This window comes from Anoplopoma fimbria, chromosome 18 (genome assembly GCF_027596085.1).
Source record: "Anoplopoma fimbria isolate UVic2021 breed Golden Eagle Sablefish chromosome 18, Afim_UVic_2022, whole genome shotgun sequence".
NCBI classification, from domain to species: Eukaryota; Metazoa; Chordata; class Actinopteri; order Perciformes; family Anoplopomatidae; genus Anoplopoma; species Anoplopoma fimbria.
Genome location: NC_072466.1, coordinates 9359303 through 9375001, shown reverse-complemented (window position 1 = coordinate 9375001; position 15699 = coordinate 9359303). Strand labels below are relative to the sequence as shown.

General features: G+C 40.8%; 1 protein-coding gene across 1 annotated transcript in view; it reads left to right on the top strand.

Moving 5' to 3' along the window:
* Positions 1–5004: 5004 nt before the first annotated feature.
* Positions 5005–15699, top strand: part of LOC129106852 (protein EFR3 homolog B) — a 32651-nt gene continuing 21956 nt past the window's right edge. Inside the window, exons 1-2 of the mRNA XM_054618106.1 lie at positions 5005–5139; positions 5551–5689. Of these exons, the coding sequence (XP_054474081.1) occupies positions 5683–5689 (7 nt within the window). The 5' untranslated portion in view covers positions 5005–5139; positions 5551–5682. The remainder of the gene's footprint in view (positions 5140–5550; positions 5690–15699) is intronic.

Genomic DNA, 15699 nt, shown 5'->3' with positions numbered 1-15699 from the left:
TACAATTTTTGAAAATGATTTTCCAAATAACAAAAAAAAAAAGCAACAACACATCAACATAAGCTATATTTAGCTAAATATCATCATTTGAATCATGAGAATCTTTTCTATTTTGTCAGTGTGCATATATTCAGCAATTGATTTTACAGCCTTTGCCGCTCCTGCTATGATCTACCACTTGGGTTACACAGGACGCGTGTCCAATTAATGTGCCAACAACTTCTAAAAAGAATCATATGAGATCAATATTTAAACCCTTCTTAAAATTATGATTATGTGGACAGAACTAGTTATGCTGTCCACATTCAGCATGTTGGAAAGAGCCAGCCTGGTAGGGCTTTACGTGTTGACACTGTGTGTGCCAGAAGAGAGGCAGCTTCCTAACAAATTATCTGGTGGCCAGATTTAGATTAGATTTAGATCTGAGCTGGTTAATGCACAGAGTTTAACTTGTCCACATCCTTCTGGGTCAAGATGCTGCTGTCCCACCCACTCACAGTCCACTGTCAGCAGTCTGATTGTCACAGACAGAATATCCTTGATTTAAGTGCAGAAGAGCTGCATTTAAATCAAGGCTGTCATTACGGCAGCTACAGATATACACCTTGTGAGTGAATGCAGTTGTACGGCAGCATTTATGGAGCATTTGAGATCATGTGTTACTCTTGTTACTCTAATGTTAATATAATATACAGACTTAGTGATTACATTTTAACACATACATTTTTGCCCTGTTTGATAAAGTATACACCTGGTCTGGGAAAACAAGAGTTGTGTAGTAAACCGGATTTCTTTTTCTTTTTCTTTTTCAACTTCAGTTATTTCCCAGGTGCATTAACAAGGGGAAAAGTCTGAAGAGGAAAAAAACTCTAGTAACACTTATAGTATAAAGAACAATTTCACTGTCAGGGTTGTGTCCACAACTGACCTGTATTCTTTTACATATTGCACATCCACTCCTCATGTCTAGCATTTGCCATAGGATATGTTCGCCCAGCCCGTCATAATCCACTTGTGCTGGATCCATTGCAGAGGAATTGTATGCAGATCTGAATATTAAGGCGTAATCCATGAAACGAAAAATAAAACTTGAGACAGTCCCCGCTGTGATGAAGTGTCCAAGACGGATGCAGAGAAGGTGGAATAAAGATCCAGCCAAGATGTGTGGAGACCCTCTGGCTGGATTGTAGGTCACCACCAGGACTGTTTTGAAATGGAGTCAACAATGGCCATGAAGCAGAGAGCTGCAGGAGTAAGGAGTGCAAAGAGGATTAGTAAGTCAGCGGCCACTCTCACTGGACTGCAAAACCGAGATCATTGGCACCAAGACAACGGCAACCTTTGGCCAAGTCATCCATATCTTTTAAGAGCAGAGTTGACATTTAAATGTAACAGCATTACGATCAGCGTTTTTTTATATGCTCTCTCTTTCACTTAACATTTCTCTTTTTCATTGACTATACTCTCACTCTGATGTCATCATTGAAATTGCAAGCTGAGTTGCTGTCTCCTTATTGCCTTTGTGCACTTGGTTATGTCAGTGTGCTAAAGTGCGATTAGAGGCATAAGGTGAACAGTTTAAAACATTACCTAAAAGCTTACAAACATTACCTAAAAGCCAGCAAGGACGCTGAATCATCTCCCACCTGGTAACAGCACCCTGAGGTGATTCAACAGCAAATGGACGCTAATGAAAGGGCCTTTACTAATCTAAATAGTTACCAACATTTTGAGGGAGAAAACATTTGGAAACCTTGCAAAACATATCATTTTTTTTTGTTTTATTCAGTTTCATACAATTGTGAGTTATATTGTTTGGGCTTTGGGATATAATTAAAAAACACAAGCGGTTACTCTGATGAAGACCACCAACAGTGTTCATTTGGACTTTATGGATAGGTTCACTGTTATATAATCCAGACCTTATTAAAATGCTGTTTCCCGTCAATTATTATATGGCTTAATACAACTTCATTGATAAGACAGAAAGCTGTGTCAGTATTGTCAGACATGTCTTATTGTTCCAGCGATACAAAGAGGCTTTGTGTCTTGTTTTACTGATGTTATCTCTCTGTAATACATAAACATTCAATCAGAGAAAAGGTTATTTATAAAAACTAATTTGTTATCTTCCTGCTCCCTTTCAAAACAATTGTTGAAGCTGGACTCTGTAGATGATTTATTTAATATTTTGTCACAAATTTCGTGGCATTGGTGTATTGTATTTTAATAGCATTTTGTGGTATCCAATTGCTTTGACATTTTGCCGGGTTGATTCACTGAGCTGTTAGTGCATCCTGATGTTGTTTTACACAAGTTAACCTTCAACGAAGGAGATGGATTATTCTATTTAGCTTCACCTTTCAGTTAAGTATTGACCTGTTAATAGTATTATTTTGTTTGCAGGTTTAAACATGATATCATAACAACATGGAGATAAATTGCACTGTGCTGTATCAGCATAGTAACAAGAGAGGGACCAACAAAAGAAAACATCAAGAACAGATAGCAGGTGTGGAACAGACAAACATACCTCACTATTGATGATGAAGAGCATGGGCTGATTATCAGCCGCTCTGTGATCCCTGTGGTTGTAAGCTGGTTGAAGTTTTTGAGACTGGCTGAGCTAATTCTGTCCAGGCCCGTAAGGCTGATCTAATGAGTTACCATCTGTCAAACCATGGTTGCGTAGCTCAGACCTTTCTCGCTGATTACTGTATATCTAAAAATAGTTGCCAGGTCTAAGGCAATTAGTTCTACGGTACTATAGCTGCTATCACATCAGCATATCTCTCTCACACTTGGGAAGCATGAAGTAAAGAAAGCACCTTTGAATATTGTTAATGAGATGTCACTGAAACAATGAGCTCATTCTGACCTAACAGGCCCTTTGTGTTCATGATGAGCAACTGAAGTGACTGGTTGTGAGTGTCATGTCTGCTGAACAAACCTGTCGTTTTATTTAGTGACTCTATTTGGAGCGCCTGTGAACTTGTGTGCACCTGAGGGAGGAGTTAGGATGAATTAGTCCACAGAGGGCAAAACCCCCAGAAGCTAATTAGTATTAAGGCCCAACTGCTTTGGCTGTCCGCTAATCAGCTGATTGTCACACGGATTCAAGCTTGACCAGCAACAGAACTGACCCTATGGATTACATGCTTGTCAAACAATTCAATTATACTAGCGACACAGGGTTGGTGTTGTTGCATCACAAACACGTATGTGTGTCGTTGGACAGTGAATGCATGCCAGCTGTTGTTGGCAGTCTCACTACGTTCTTGTAAGTGAAGACATGGACAGGTCAGTTGGGTCAAAGTCAAACAAAGATGTTCACGAGAGCAGGTATTGATCCAAAGCCCTTTCATATTGAAAATTGATTTGGCATTTCCCGCCCCACAAAACCTTCAATGTGTTGTGTCAAAAGGATTTGCAAAACAACAAATAAACATATGAAAAATATGAGAAAATGGCCTCTCATCCTACCAAGCAGCAAACAGCAAAGATATAGGGTCCATATGGTATTGTGATAGTAAGGAGCACTAGCGGGAATAAATGCTCCTTTTGAACGTGTAAAGCTTGTTTTTATGTTTTGTCTGAGACCTTGGCTACAGCTTTTACAAGTTTCTACTCTTGCAAAAAATACAATAACTACTAGCAGTTACAATTACATCATGTAAAGACAACCCCCTCCCCAAACCCTTTAGTTTTGTAGCTGTAGCTTAGCAATCATTAGCTCAACATAAGTAAAATGGTATTACCCCATTAAAAAAGGGTCACACACCAATCTGGGGGCTAAAGAGATGGCTGCAGCATAAGGGGACAAAAATACAGTCACAAAAAAAGACTCAGGGATCTGCTGGCTCAGTGGGCTTAAGAAAAATAAATGCCGTGGTCCACCGGGAAGCACGGAGTTAAGACTTCAAAAAGGGTTGCAGATAATGTGACACATGGAGTGCCTTGGAGGCTGAGTGGTAACAGCGCGTTCCACATAACTACAATGTGCTTGGTTCAATTTTGGCCTTTGGGACTTTTGTAGTGTGTCTAAAAAATGTCAAAAAAAATTACACTTCATGTTCACCAATTATGATATATCCACCTTAAAAATACTTAGGTCTTAGGTCACGTAATTTGCAAGGAAACTGGTTTATGTACATTAACAACATCAGGAAATTGCAGACTAATTTTCAATTTCCATGACAATCTCCTATCAATCAGATTCTCCTTACTCACTACTGTCACCAACTGGTAGAAAAAAAGACTTCCAAAAGCAGGATGTCCCATCCACAGATACAGGCTACAGAATACTTAAATACTTTTGATTTAACTCTATTACAGCCAGATAGTCAGAATGAATTGCTTTTTTACATAAGTAATCATTCATTTTTATTCATTCTTGCATCTCTGCAACAGGTCTGCATATATAACATATTCTGGTTTGTTGAGCATTTGTTTGTTTACCACATAATTCCATATGTGTTCCTTCATAGTTTGGATGTCTTCAATATTAATCTACAATGTAGAAAAAATAAAATAAAGAAAGAAAGAAAAACCATTGAATGAGAAGGCGTGTCCAAACTTTTGACTAGGTTGATCTCTATACTGTACATATAGAGATCAACCTTTTGTATATCAATATTGTTGCTTATTAGAAACATTTATATCAGTCTTCTATTCACTGTAATTCAGCTCAGCTTTAATCCAGAGAGCAACAGCGGCATAACATAATTATTTATGTTATTTATGCATATTATTTAGAAATCTCTCACCAGACATTTTGCCTCTGTTGGTATCCTATTATTTATTTATTTTAAATCATAATACACTTATGATGCTTTAATGTTAAAGCATTTATTTGACCAAACATCTGACTAAGTATTTGTATAATATGTTCATCTGTCTAGTAAAAAAAAACAACCCAAAAAGGGGTGTTTTGACTATAGATGCAGTACTGTGCACCCAGACTGCACCTACTAATACATGACATTAGTGAGTGGTGGTGGGCTGTTACCTCCTCACACTGTCAGCTGTAGCTGTGACTAAATGCATGGTGTCCTGGCATAGCTGACCTCAAGGTGGCTCACGTTAACTCTCTGTATGCTGCACATTTGAAGGACTTTTTTGTATTGTGTCCACTTCATGGTAAGTAACTGGTGTTGATCTGATCAACGCAGCCAGGGGACTCAAGTCTGTTATCCTAGCTAGCTCACGTTAGCATGCTTTACGACTAGCCTAGATGAATGCTAGCTTAGTACTGAGTTAATGTTAGGTTGTACAGCTGTGGATGTATGTCTGAATATACTCGAAATCAAGGGGGAAGTAACGAAAAACCTATCAAGAGAGGAGACATTGAGGTTAGATGTGTGACAGTGACAGCTAGCATTGCTAACATTAGCTTCATTTACTGCCATGATTTGGGGTTTTTGTCCCGGTGTATAAATAACATGTCACCTGTGCTGCATTGCATTATTTGCTTGGTGCTTCCCGTGTTTTAATAAGTCCACAACATGTTGAAATGTCAACAATATTGATTGTGGATACTAACTTTCCCAGGCCAAAGACGATCCTGCGGTTTTCCTGATTTCTGGATCCGCGTTGGAGACTCTGTTCTGCGCGGAGGAGCCATCCGTCTTCCTGCCTCTGTGAACCCGGAAGAGCAACGCCCCCTTGTGACAAGCATCCAGCATGACAGGTGGGCAACTCCTGTCCCCACACCTGTGTGATGTCTGAGGGCATAATCACAGCCCTCCAAAAGCTCAATGTAGGACACTGCAGAAGAAGTGCTGAGGAGACTAAATCCACAGTAGATCATTACTGATTGTGGATCTTTTGTGTGTGTGTGACAGAAGCTTTGTATAAGTGTCCCATGTGGGTGTTTTTTTTGCACAGAAATCTCTCACCAGACATGTTGCCTCTGTTGGTATCTGCTGATGGCTACATTCCTTGAACCTCAAGCCCACTGACTGACTGACTGAATGTCTGTCCCACGGTGGCCCTCTCTCTGCCTGCCTCTCTCCCTGCCTCTCTCCCTGCCTCTCTCCACCCTCCTCTCCCTGTGTCTCCCAGAGAGAGAAACTTTGGGTGGATAGTGAGATCCATTGTGTTAGTGAGATGTTTATTAATGAGAGAGGCGCACACACAGAGAGCAGAGCTGCTATTGAGGGACTAATCGCTAATCTCTTCGTTAATACGGTCAATCTGCGTATGTACTGACATAAATTACTAAGAAGCCTCAAGACGGGGACATACAAGTTGGCGTTCAGAGAGGACTCAACGGATTTTGGGAGTTTGTTCCAGTGTGAAGCTGTGAAAATAATTTGGAGATGGCTTTTCCTGTTAAGGCTTGACTAAAGGAGTGAATGTTTGCGTGTGCATGTGTCTTAATGTTTATTGCAGCCAAACTGGGGAGTTGTGGATGCATGTGAGTGAGTAAATCTTTGCATTCAGCTTATCTGTCAAGGAATTGTGAATTTGACAGCGGTTCGATTTTTTGTTAGTATTGGTTGGCATACTTTTCAAACGTTTTTTGTGAATTTATATGCATAGAATTAGAGATTTTTAGTGTCTTGCTTGTAGTTTTGCACGTTTGGTTTTGGCTTTGGTTAGGAGTTAGTGCTGTTCCTATAAAGGAGTAGTGTGTGTGTTTGTGTGTGTTTGTGTGCTGTTGCATGTTTGTTAGCCCGCTATGCCCTTGCCTGCGCCTGAAGTCCCGGCCTCTCAGAGGCTGGCACTGGATTGTCGTACCCTTCTGGACCATCGCATTGGCAAGGGTAAGTGACAACACCACCTCCTCTGTTCTCCCTCTGGCTCCTTCTCTGGCTCCGAACAGAGAATTATTTCACAGAAAACTTGCTTTTTCTCCATACGTTTCCATGATACTCAAAAATATGTCAAGCCGCAAAAGAAAAATGACTGATTGGGTTTGACTTGCTGTCTTGTATAATTGATTCAGCATATTTCATAGTTTGTAGAGGGTACTTAGACACTTGAATATGCCAACATCAAAAGAAGCACTGGCTGTGATTGGTACTTGGCACAGGTTGCTGTAAAAGAGTGTTGCCTGATATAAAAGGAAGTTTCATTCATTTTCAGTCTGGGTCTAAATGTTTACTGATTCATAAAAGCTTAGATGCTCTCCGTTGGATGAGAGGAGTGTTTGTTCTTCCATCAGGAAGAGATGCTCATTGATCCACAGGGAATATTGCTGATCAGCAACCAGAAATTCTGGCAAGCTGGAACGAGGAAAACAAAGCTTGATTATAAAGGATTAGTATGATTATTCAAGCAATTTAATATCACACAAGATCTCTGTTATTCAACCCAAGTGCAGTAAAAGCAGTGGACGATAGTATCGTACAGTAAAAGTATGCAGACTAAAGACGAACAGCTATTTCTGAATCTTTTATCTTATTATTAGCTCCCCAACTGAAAACAATTCAGCACCATCTTAAATCCACTGAACCCAATCCTGATGAAGTCCTCTCCTTGTTCAATCAGTGACAGCGGAGCACTTTGGGTGATTGCAAAACCAAGCTTTAGAAGGGAACTTTGCTCTTCACTCCCTACAAGCCATCTTAAATTGTTTCCAAAACATCTTTTTTAAATTATGAGTCTTGAAAATTCATGCAATGTTTCTATAAACTGATGTTTGGAACAATGAAAATATAACAGTGAACCAAAATAGCTAGTAAGCGTACATTTTATCTCAAGCTCTCGTCCATGCTATTACAATGCCAATGAAGTATTATCAGGTTACTGGTTTCAGTGCAATTTCGTGCATTAGAGCCAATAATGTGAACATCATGTCCGGTTTTATGTTTTCACTGTTTTATGGCTGTGTTGTAACGTAGGTACGAGGCATTCATTTGAAAGTTGTGCTCATGCGGTGAATTCATGTGGAGGTGCCATGAGCGAGCCAGCTCCTGAACAGTCTTGTTTTTATGCACCATGGTTTTGTAAAATTAATGCTGGAAGAGATGAGTCACTAGTGATTGTGAGTGTGGATAATATTTCACAGTTTTGCATGAACAATAAGTGAATACCAGTAAACATGGTTATATAAAGACATAGACATTTTGGTATCAGGCTAGACAATGGATGGCAATGTGATAGAAAGTTGCATAGAAGGAAAATCTTAAAGGTAATAAAGCAGGAGGCTTAGAAAGAGTGACGATGAGAAGGGGGTAGAGTGACGCTGCCATGGGGTGGAGGGAGACAGAAAAGGAGATGCGTGGGTGGGAGGTCTTCTCCCTTTCGATCCCTGTAGTGACATATTTCTTTCATATTCTCACGCCACCCGCCCCCTTTTTCTCTGTGTCTATCTCTGCGACTGAGAAAATGATGAGAAGCGAGGTGGGTGTGTTTATATGTGCGCCAGCATGTAAAATCTGCACCCCCCTTCAGAAGGAGCGCTGTTGCAGAAGACAAACGGGAAAATCCAAGGTCATCACGGCGTGCTTCTCTCTGACGTTGCCTTTCAGACCCCTTTTGTGCGCGTGTGCCTGTGTGTGTGTGCGTGTGTGTGTGTCTACAAGGCAGGGGAGAGTGTGTGTGTGTGTGTGTGTCTGTGTGTGTGTGTATTTCAGTGCATCAAGCCAGGCTCTGCACCAATCACTGTGCGCATTTTAGCTCCAAGTGCACACGTGCAGGCATTTATACCAGAGTGAGCGATTTGTGTGTGCGTGTGTGTGTGTGTGTTTGTGTTCGTTTTCGTTTTCGGTGCCTCTTGGCACAGTTGTCTCTGCATGACTGAAGCTGTATTAAGAAAACATAAGCGTCTGTAGTGAGAGACTCCAACATCACGATCGATGTACGGTAAGAATTACAATCACTCTTCCACTGTGTATTTGTGAGCTGTGTGAGCATGTGTGTAATGTGAAGCGTTCAGCCAGTTTTTCTACATTCTACAAACACGTTTTCCTCAAAAGCCGATAGACTGCAGTTGTCACTACAGTGTAACGTCTCTTAAAGCTGCATTATTGGATCTTGGACTATTATGAAGATACTGCTCTATTAAATTAGCCTACGAGGAGTCACTGCTTTGAAGATGTTTATTTTTGGTAGTAAGATACTTCTTTTGAAAAAGCTTTTTACTCCAATAGTTTCCTTCTGTTATATTTTAGGTGGTAACCTTGTGTTCTCTACACTTTGTAACACATTCAGCCAAATGTTGTAGTTATCTCTATGATAGACTTTGAGATATTGTCAAACGTGTATAGATGTTTAATTTTCTTGTAATTCTTTCATCTTCATGATTCTTCAATATTTTTAGGTAGCATGTTTGAAAACAGGAAACGTAGTCTATGTGCTGTTATAGAATAGTGGTACCTTTTCTCTAAAACTTTGAGATCATGAGGAAATGCCCTAGCTTTTACTGTCGCTCTGCTGTTTCTGGGAGAAATGTTGAAATACGGTTCATTAATTAGCACTAATTAAAAATGCAGTCAGCTTTGCTTTTAGTTTGCAGACTATTGATGAAAAAAAAAAAAGAAGCCTTTTGGTTAGAGGGCTGATGAATACAGACACTGCATACTGGAAGAACAAGCTCAGTAAGGCTTTGCTCTGCTGCGCACTGGCGAGCTACGGTGTGGAAATGGTTCTCTGGGTTTGAGTCCCTTATAGCCCAGTCTCAGTGCCTGTTTGACCGTGATTCATACTGTGTCGGATTGGCCTTGTGTCATGAGGATTTGTTGGCAGGCTGGGTTTGTTCGTCAGTGTGTTGGTCGCATTATAACAGCCATGTTTGCTCCCACCCACACTGGATCCAATGTGTGCTTTGACTCTTGACTTTCACATGGAAAGATGTCTGTACACACGCCTCTGCAAAGTGTGTGCGTGTGTGCGTGTGTGCGCAGTGTGCATTCGTGTCTATAGCCTGAAGATACATTCTCAATGAGGTAGGGCTCATCGTGACTGAGAGAAGGGGGGGAAGATTGATATTGTGGTTATATTTGCGACACAATTGAATAGCTGTCATTATCTGCATGCCTTAGTGACAGAAATTCCCATTTCTTCCTTGTCACGCTTTCCCAAACACCGTCAGCCTCTCCTCCACAATACTCGCCTCGTCTACTCAGCTCTCCCAAACTCATTGAGCGACAACTAATGGGCATATTGGCTGGCCGTTGAATCGGCCTGGTTCATTATCTATTAGTTTCTTACACTCTCCTCGCCTCTTGTCAAGGATTTGTATTTGTGGATTGTGATGTGTGCTTGAATCTTACTGTGTGAATCTTTGAGCTTTTAAGAATCTTTTGTCTGTTTTTGTTTCGTTGATGTAAAAATAGCGGGACTTGGTCTGTCTCTCCCCTCCTCACTCTTATGTAATAACCCCCCTGAAGGGCAACATGCATTGTGACCGTCATGAGAAATGACATAAATAATGTATTATGCACAGGTATATATATATATATATATATATATATATATACCTGTGCAGAATATATACACAGCATGTAGGGGGCTACATAGTGTTGGATTTTGTGAGTTTGTAAATGTGCTTGTGAGTCTGGCCCGTTTAAACCAGTGCTCTGCATGACCCCTGCTGAAGGAGAGGTCTAAATGTGTGTTGATGGTTCTGTCTCTCTCTCTTGCAGACACACATACTAACACACGCAGATCCAAAGTGTGTTTGATATTGTCCTTGCAGGACTATATTTACTCTCTCTTGTCAGCCACGTGACTTTAGGTACAACAGAGCTGCAGGTGCAGATACGATGCTGCAAGATGTGCCACACACTTCCTTCTGCTTGTGTGTGTGCTTTTGTAATTTATGACTATTATATTCCTCTAAATAAATTCATTTTGTCTGAGATATTAATTCACAAACTAATGCAAATTTTGTTTGTGGTGTGCTATTGTCCAGGGCTGATATGTGCAGCCCTGGACAGCAGTACTGCCATTATCACTTCAACGTGTTTGTGTGAGAGTATCATGCACAAGCATGTCTGTCAGAGCTATGCATTTATTTATTTATTCACGCTAGCTTTCTCACTTCAGCATGCAGTTTTTTTTTTTTTCCTCTCTCTATCTCCTGCTCACCCTAATGTGGAAATGTTAAGCTGACCTCCTTGGGGAAATGGAGACTGTAATCTGTTAATGTACCAGCCCATTGTTACAGAGATGAAAATAGCACTGTGATTGGCTGGCTCCTTGCTGTGGTGATATAAGGGTTGGAGACCCCCTTTGCACATGTGTACACATTTTATGCACACATGAGTGCATTCTGCATGGATGTGTAGCTTAGCATTACCAATCAGTGAAACAAGTAAGATACATCTGACAGGCTAAAGTTCCCCGAGTCTGGCTCACCAGGCTGCAGAGATGTCCTCCTCCTCCTCTGTATTGTCTTGTTCTGTCTTCCAACAACCAGTAATTCATTGTTCTGTGCCCTTTAATGTGTGTGCGAGCGTGTTTTGTGTGTGTGGGTTGAACGTGTCGGTGTTTATGGAGCCACCCGGTCTCCAGCCCCTAAATGTGTTGTCAGCTTGCCATGCAGAGTGGGTGGATGTCGTGAGACCCCCTGTGTGTGTGTGTGTGTGTGTGTGTGTGTGTGTGTGTGTGTGTGTGTGTGTGTGTGTGTGTGTGTGTGTGTGTGTGTGTGTGTGTGTGTGTGTGTGTGTGTGTGTGTGTGTGTGTGTGTGTGTGTGTGTGTGTGTGTGTGTGTGTGTGTGTGTGTGTGTGTGTGTGTGTGTGTGTGTGCGTGTGTGTGTGTGTGTGCGTGTGCGTGTGTCATTTTCACCGCCGTCATCCAAATTCCTGTCCACCCACCTTGCTGATCTCTCTTAGCTGTTTCCACACTAACCCCCTATTATCAACACCAGAAACACTTAACAACTCTCTTTTGTTTTTTCACACAAACTCAACACAACTCTGAAACAGTAAAGTGTTCTCTTGGTGAGGCTAATGGAGTTACTTCCAATAGAAAATGGTATTACAGTACATTAGGAGCAAATTATGATTATGAATGCACAAAAAAAAAAATGGTTTCAGCTTCTCAAATTTGAATATTTCCTGCTTTTGTCCTTTTGAATATAATTTGAACTGAATATCTTTGGGTTTTTAGACGGTTGCTTGGACATTTTGAAGACGTCCTCTTCAGATCTTGGAACTTGAGATGAGCAGGTTTCTTACTTTTGTTTTAACTTAACAATTAATCAGTTAGTCAAAAATAACAACAACAACAATAGGTTACTTGATAATGAAAATAATTATTGTTGCAGTCCTGTAGCATTTTTTGTTAAAGTGACAAGTACGTTTGACTTTGAGTAACATTAACTGGTTTTCAACAAGCCTCTGAAAACGCAGACACTTCTTTCTGCTTTTAAGATGAATTTACTTTTGTCTGAAAAAACTGTTCAAATGTATAGTTAGGATGTATATGAATTATATAACTGTGCATGCAATTGTTCCATACCAGCTGGACTAATGGCAGCAGCTTCAAAGTCGCACAAAAAAAGTGACTGTGAATAGAACTTACTTATAACCAATTGTAATTGAACATGCGTGTGCTTGCAGTGCACCACGGGAGTGGAAATAACATGTAAATTGCTACACCCACTGAGCTGTACTGAGCTGTTCAAATGACTGTGTGTTTTTGGCACAAAAGCACTACTGTTTTCACTGTATGTGTAAAAAAAACAAAAAACTTACAACTTTTTAATATGCAATCGCTCTACTCCTCCCAAAAATCTCTTCTGTCCACTGCAGTGCTGACAGAGGACAGGACAGATTTGTGTGCTGGACACAGAAGATGCAATAAGTAGCACTAATCTGTGACTCATTTGGTGCATCACAATCCACCTCCCCCATCACACTTCCATCTCTTTTTTTTTTTCTTTAGCTGCCTGTGTCTCTGTCACTCTTTGTCCTCAACCCTTTCTACTCTTGGGACCTGCTGCATTTTCATTAATTCACTCCTACACTCAGGCCCTGGGCCAACACAGCAATGATGAGAGAAGGTGGCAGGGGGAGGTTTGATTGTGGGTGCAGCAGGAAGGGACAACGGGAGGGAGGGGTGCAGAAGAGGCCTCATTAGTGTCTGAAGTGATGAAGGAGAGAGAGGGGCAGCGCTATGAATAGACACTCGGCTCTCAGAGATAAACCTGAGCACCAGCAGAGCTCCTGCTGGGGAGTTCAGCGCAACTTTTAGAGAGCACACCGAAGCCTTTAAACAGATGTGCTTTTAAAGTGGTAAAGGCACTAAAGATACCTTTTACTCTATTTAAAAGTATTTTTAAGGACATCCTGTCTGTACTGACTGCCCTCCTCCCAGGTGTAGGTCACTGATAACATACCAGAAGGCTTGTGAATGTAGGAATGTGGCTTGTGAATGAAGGAATGTGGCTCAGGACGTGGAGCGAGTCTGCCAGGGTTGGTGATCAATCCTCCTGCCCATATGTCGAAGTGTCCTTGGGCAGCACATTAAACCCCAAGTTGTAGCACCAGTCATGGTAGCTTGCTGCCATCAGTGAGTGTGTGAATAGGTGAATGAGATGCAGATTGTAAAGGTCTTTGGATAAAAGCTCTAATTTAAGGCAGACATTTAATCTTTATTGCATTCGGAGCCAAAGTGCTTTGGTGTCAAAGATGGTCTCCACACATACAGTGACAGGAGGGCTTACCAGTATTGTTTTAAAGCTACATTGTCCTTTGTTTGAAATAATAACGTATGACATAGCACTTCTATATTTAAATCATCACCGTAGTGAAATTTAAACGAAAAAATGATATAAATGAATGAATGGACATTCAGGCCATATGAGATAGAGCTGAAATGATTAGTTAATCGACAGAAAATAAACCAAAAACTGTTTTGATAATTGATACATTTTTCAAGCAAAAAGGCCAAGAAGGAAACTGTGATTTCAGCCTCACAATAGAAAAGTGGTGGCAGATCAATCAATAATGTTTGTTGCAGCCCTGTTATGATAAAAGTTTGGGTTCTTTGTACTTCAACGTTCTGGAAATAGTGCGTGCGTGTCTGTGGTTGTTCCTCATCCTTACTTTATAAGTGTTTTGGGTTTGAATTTGTTTTATTTGTTCTATATATTGGGGTTTGTCATTGCATCGAAATCAACTGTATTGCTCCGGAAACTGCGCTCTTGCAAAGTTATAGCTAGGCTCAGCTTATCCATTTGTCTTAGTGAGTCAGGCACGTAGCAGCTTATTGCCTCCATTATCTGTGTGAAATGTGCACAGTTTATTTGTTTAATATTGAGAAAAATATTTTTGTGTGATCTTTTAGGACGCGTAGCACAGTTGACAGCTGGTTTGGGCAATCTAATCTCTGTAGGATGCTGGGTGTCTCACAGTGTGCACAGTGTTAATCACGAGGCTTTTCCCTGGCTTTGCTGTTTGGTTGATGAGCTCTTATACATTTCTGTAGGTGCATATAGAAGATGAAATGTGTAGTCTTGGAGTCAAGGGGGAATCTACTGTATGCCGTTTAAATCACACTGAGAGGCAATTGGGCAACTGGCAATTTTGTTAATGTCTGGTCAGTATGCACTCTGAATGGGGGGGGTTTAGTGCCACATCAGCAAGAAAGGGCTTCAATCTGTGTAACAGCAAAATACAAAAATGAATAATGAAACATTTTCCCCTTGGGAGAGTAGAGGGAAGGAAGCTGATGTTAGAGGGGAGGAATGGCAGAAAAGAAAAGGTATTTTTTTGCTTGTTTTGCTTGTCTTACACACATTACATTTCTACTGTCTCTATTTGAAATGTCAAGTTATCAAACCAGTCATTTAAAGCGGCTGAGTGGCTTACAGCAGAATGACCTACTTTCTGTCATTAGCTTTTATGACTCCTAAATCCATATATCCTTGTGTGGTGTAAGCAGGGGGATAATAGTTGTTGTGCAGAGCTACATAAAGGGTTAAATGATGCATTTTGTGTCTTAGTAGGTTCTCTCTCTTTTTTTTTTTTCTTCTCTTTCTTCGTTCTTCCTCGGCCCCCTTATGACTCACCACTGCTGAATTTCTTCAGCCAATCACAATCCAGCACTCTCTTTGCTGCCTGGCTTGCCTTTCTCCTCAATGCAAAGTCAGAGAAATCAATCTTCAGTGTGTTGCACTTTTCTATTCAAGGCTGCCTTGATTGCATTGAGAGAAAAAGAGATTGTGTGTGTGTGCGTGGGTGGGTGGGTATGCGTTTGTTTGGGTTCTATCATCTGAGTCTGTGATCATGTGACCACATTCTTTCCATATCTGACTTTCTGCAAAATGACCTTCACTCTTTCCATGTGATGTTTTTAATCTAGGACCCTGTAGTTTGAACAAAGGCAACACCGGTCATTTTAATTCAACATTAACCAATTGATGTATTATTGCAGGGTACTAAAATGCCTCTGAAGTGTTGTGGATGCTTGCTATATTTCTTGCCCTGATACAATGAAAGCTGTTGACTTAGGTCTGTCAGTCTGTCTTGTCTTAACATACTCAGCAGCTTCCCAAGTATTTCCCTGCTCCTCTACACTTCAGTCAATCATTTTAAAATACCACAGCAGGCTATACAGCGTAGCACCTAATAAAATGACTGATGTGTACATTTAAAATTAAGAGTGCCACTTAATTAATAATAATTAAGCCTTTATTAGTCCCACAATGGGGAAATTATTTCTCTGCATTTAACCCATCCCGGAGGAGCAGTGAAGCGCCCGGGGAGCAACTTGGGGTTGCTCAAGGACACCTTGGCATGTTG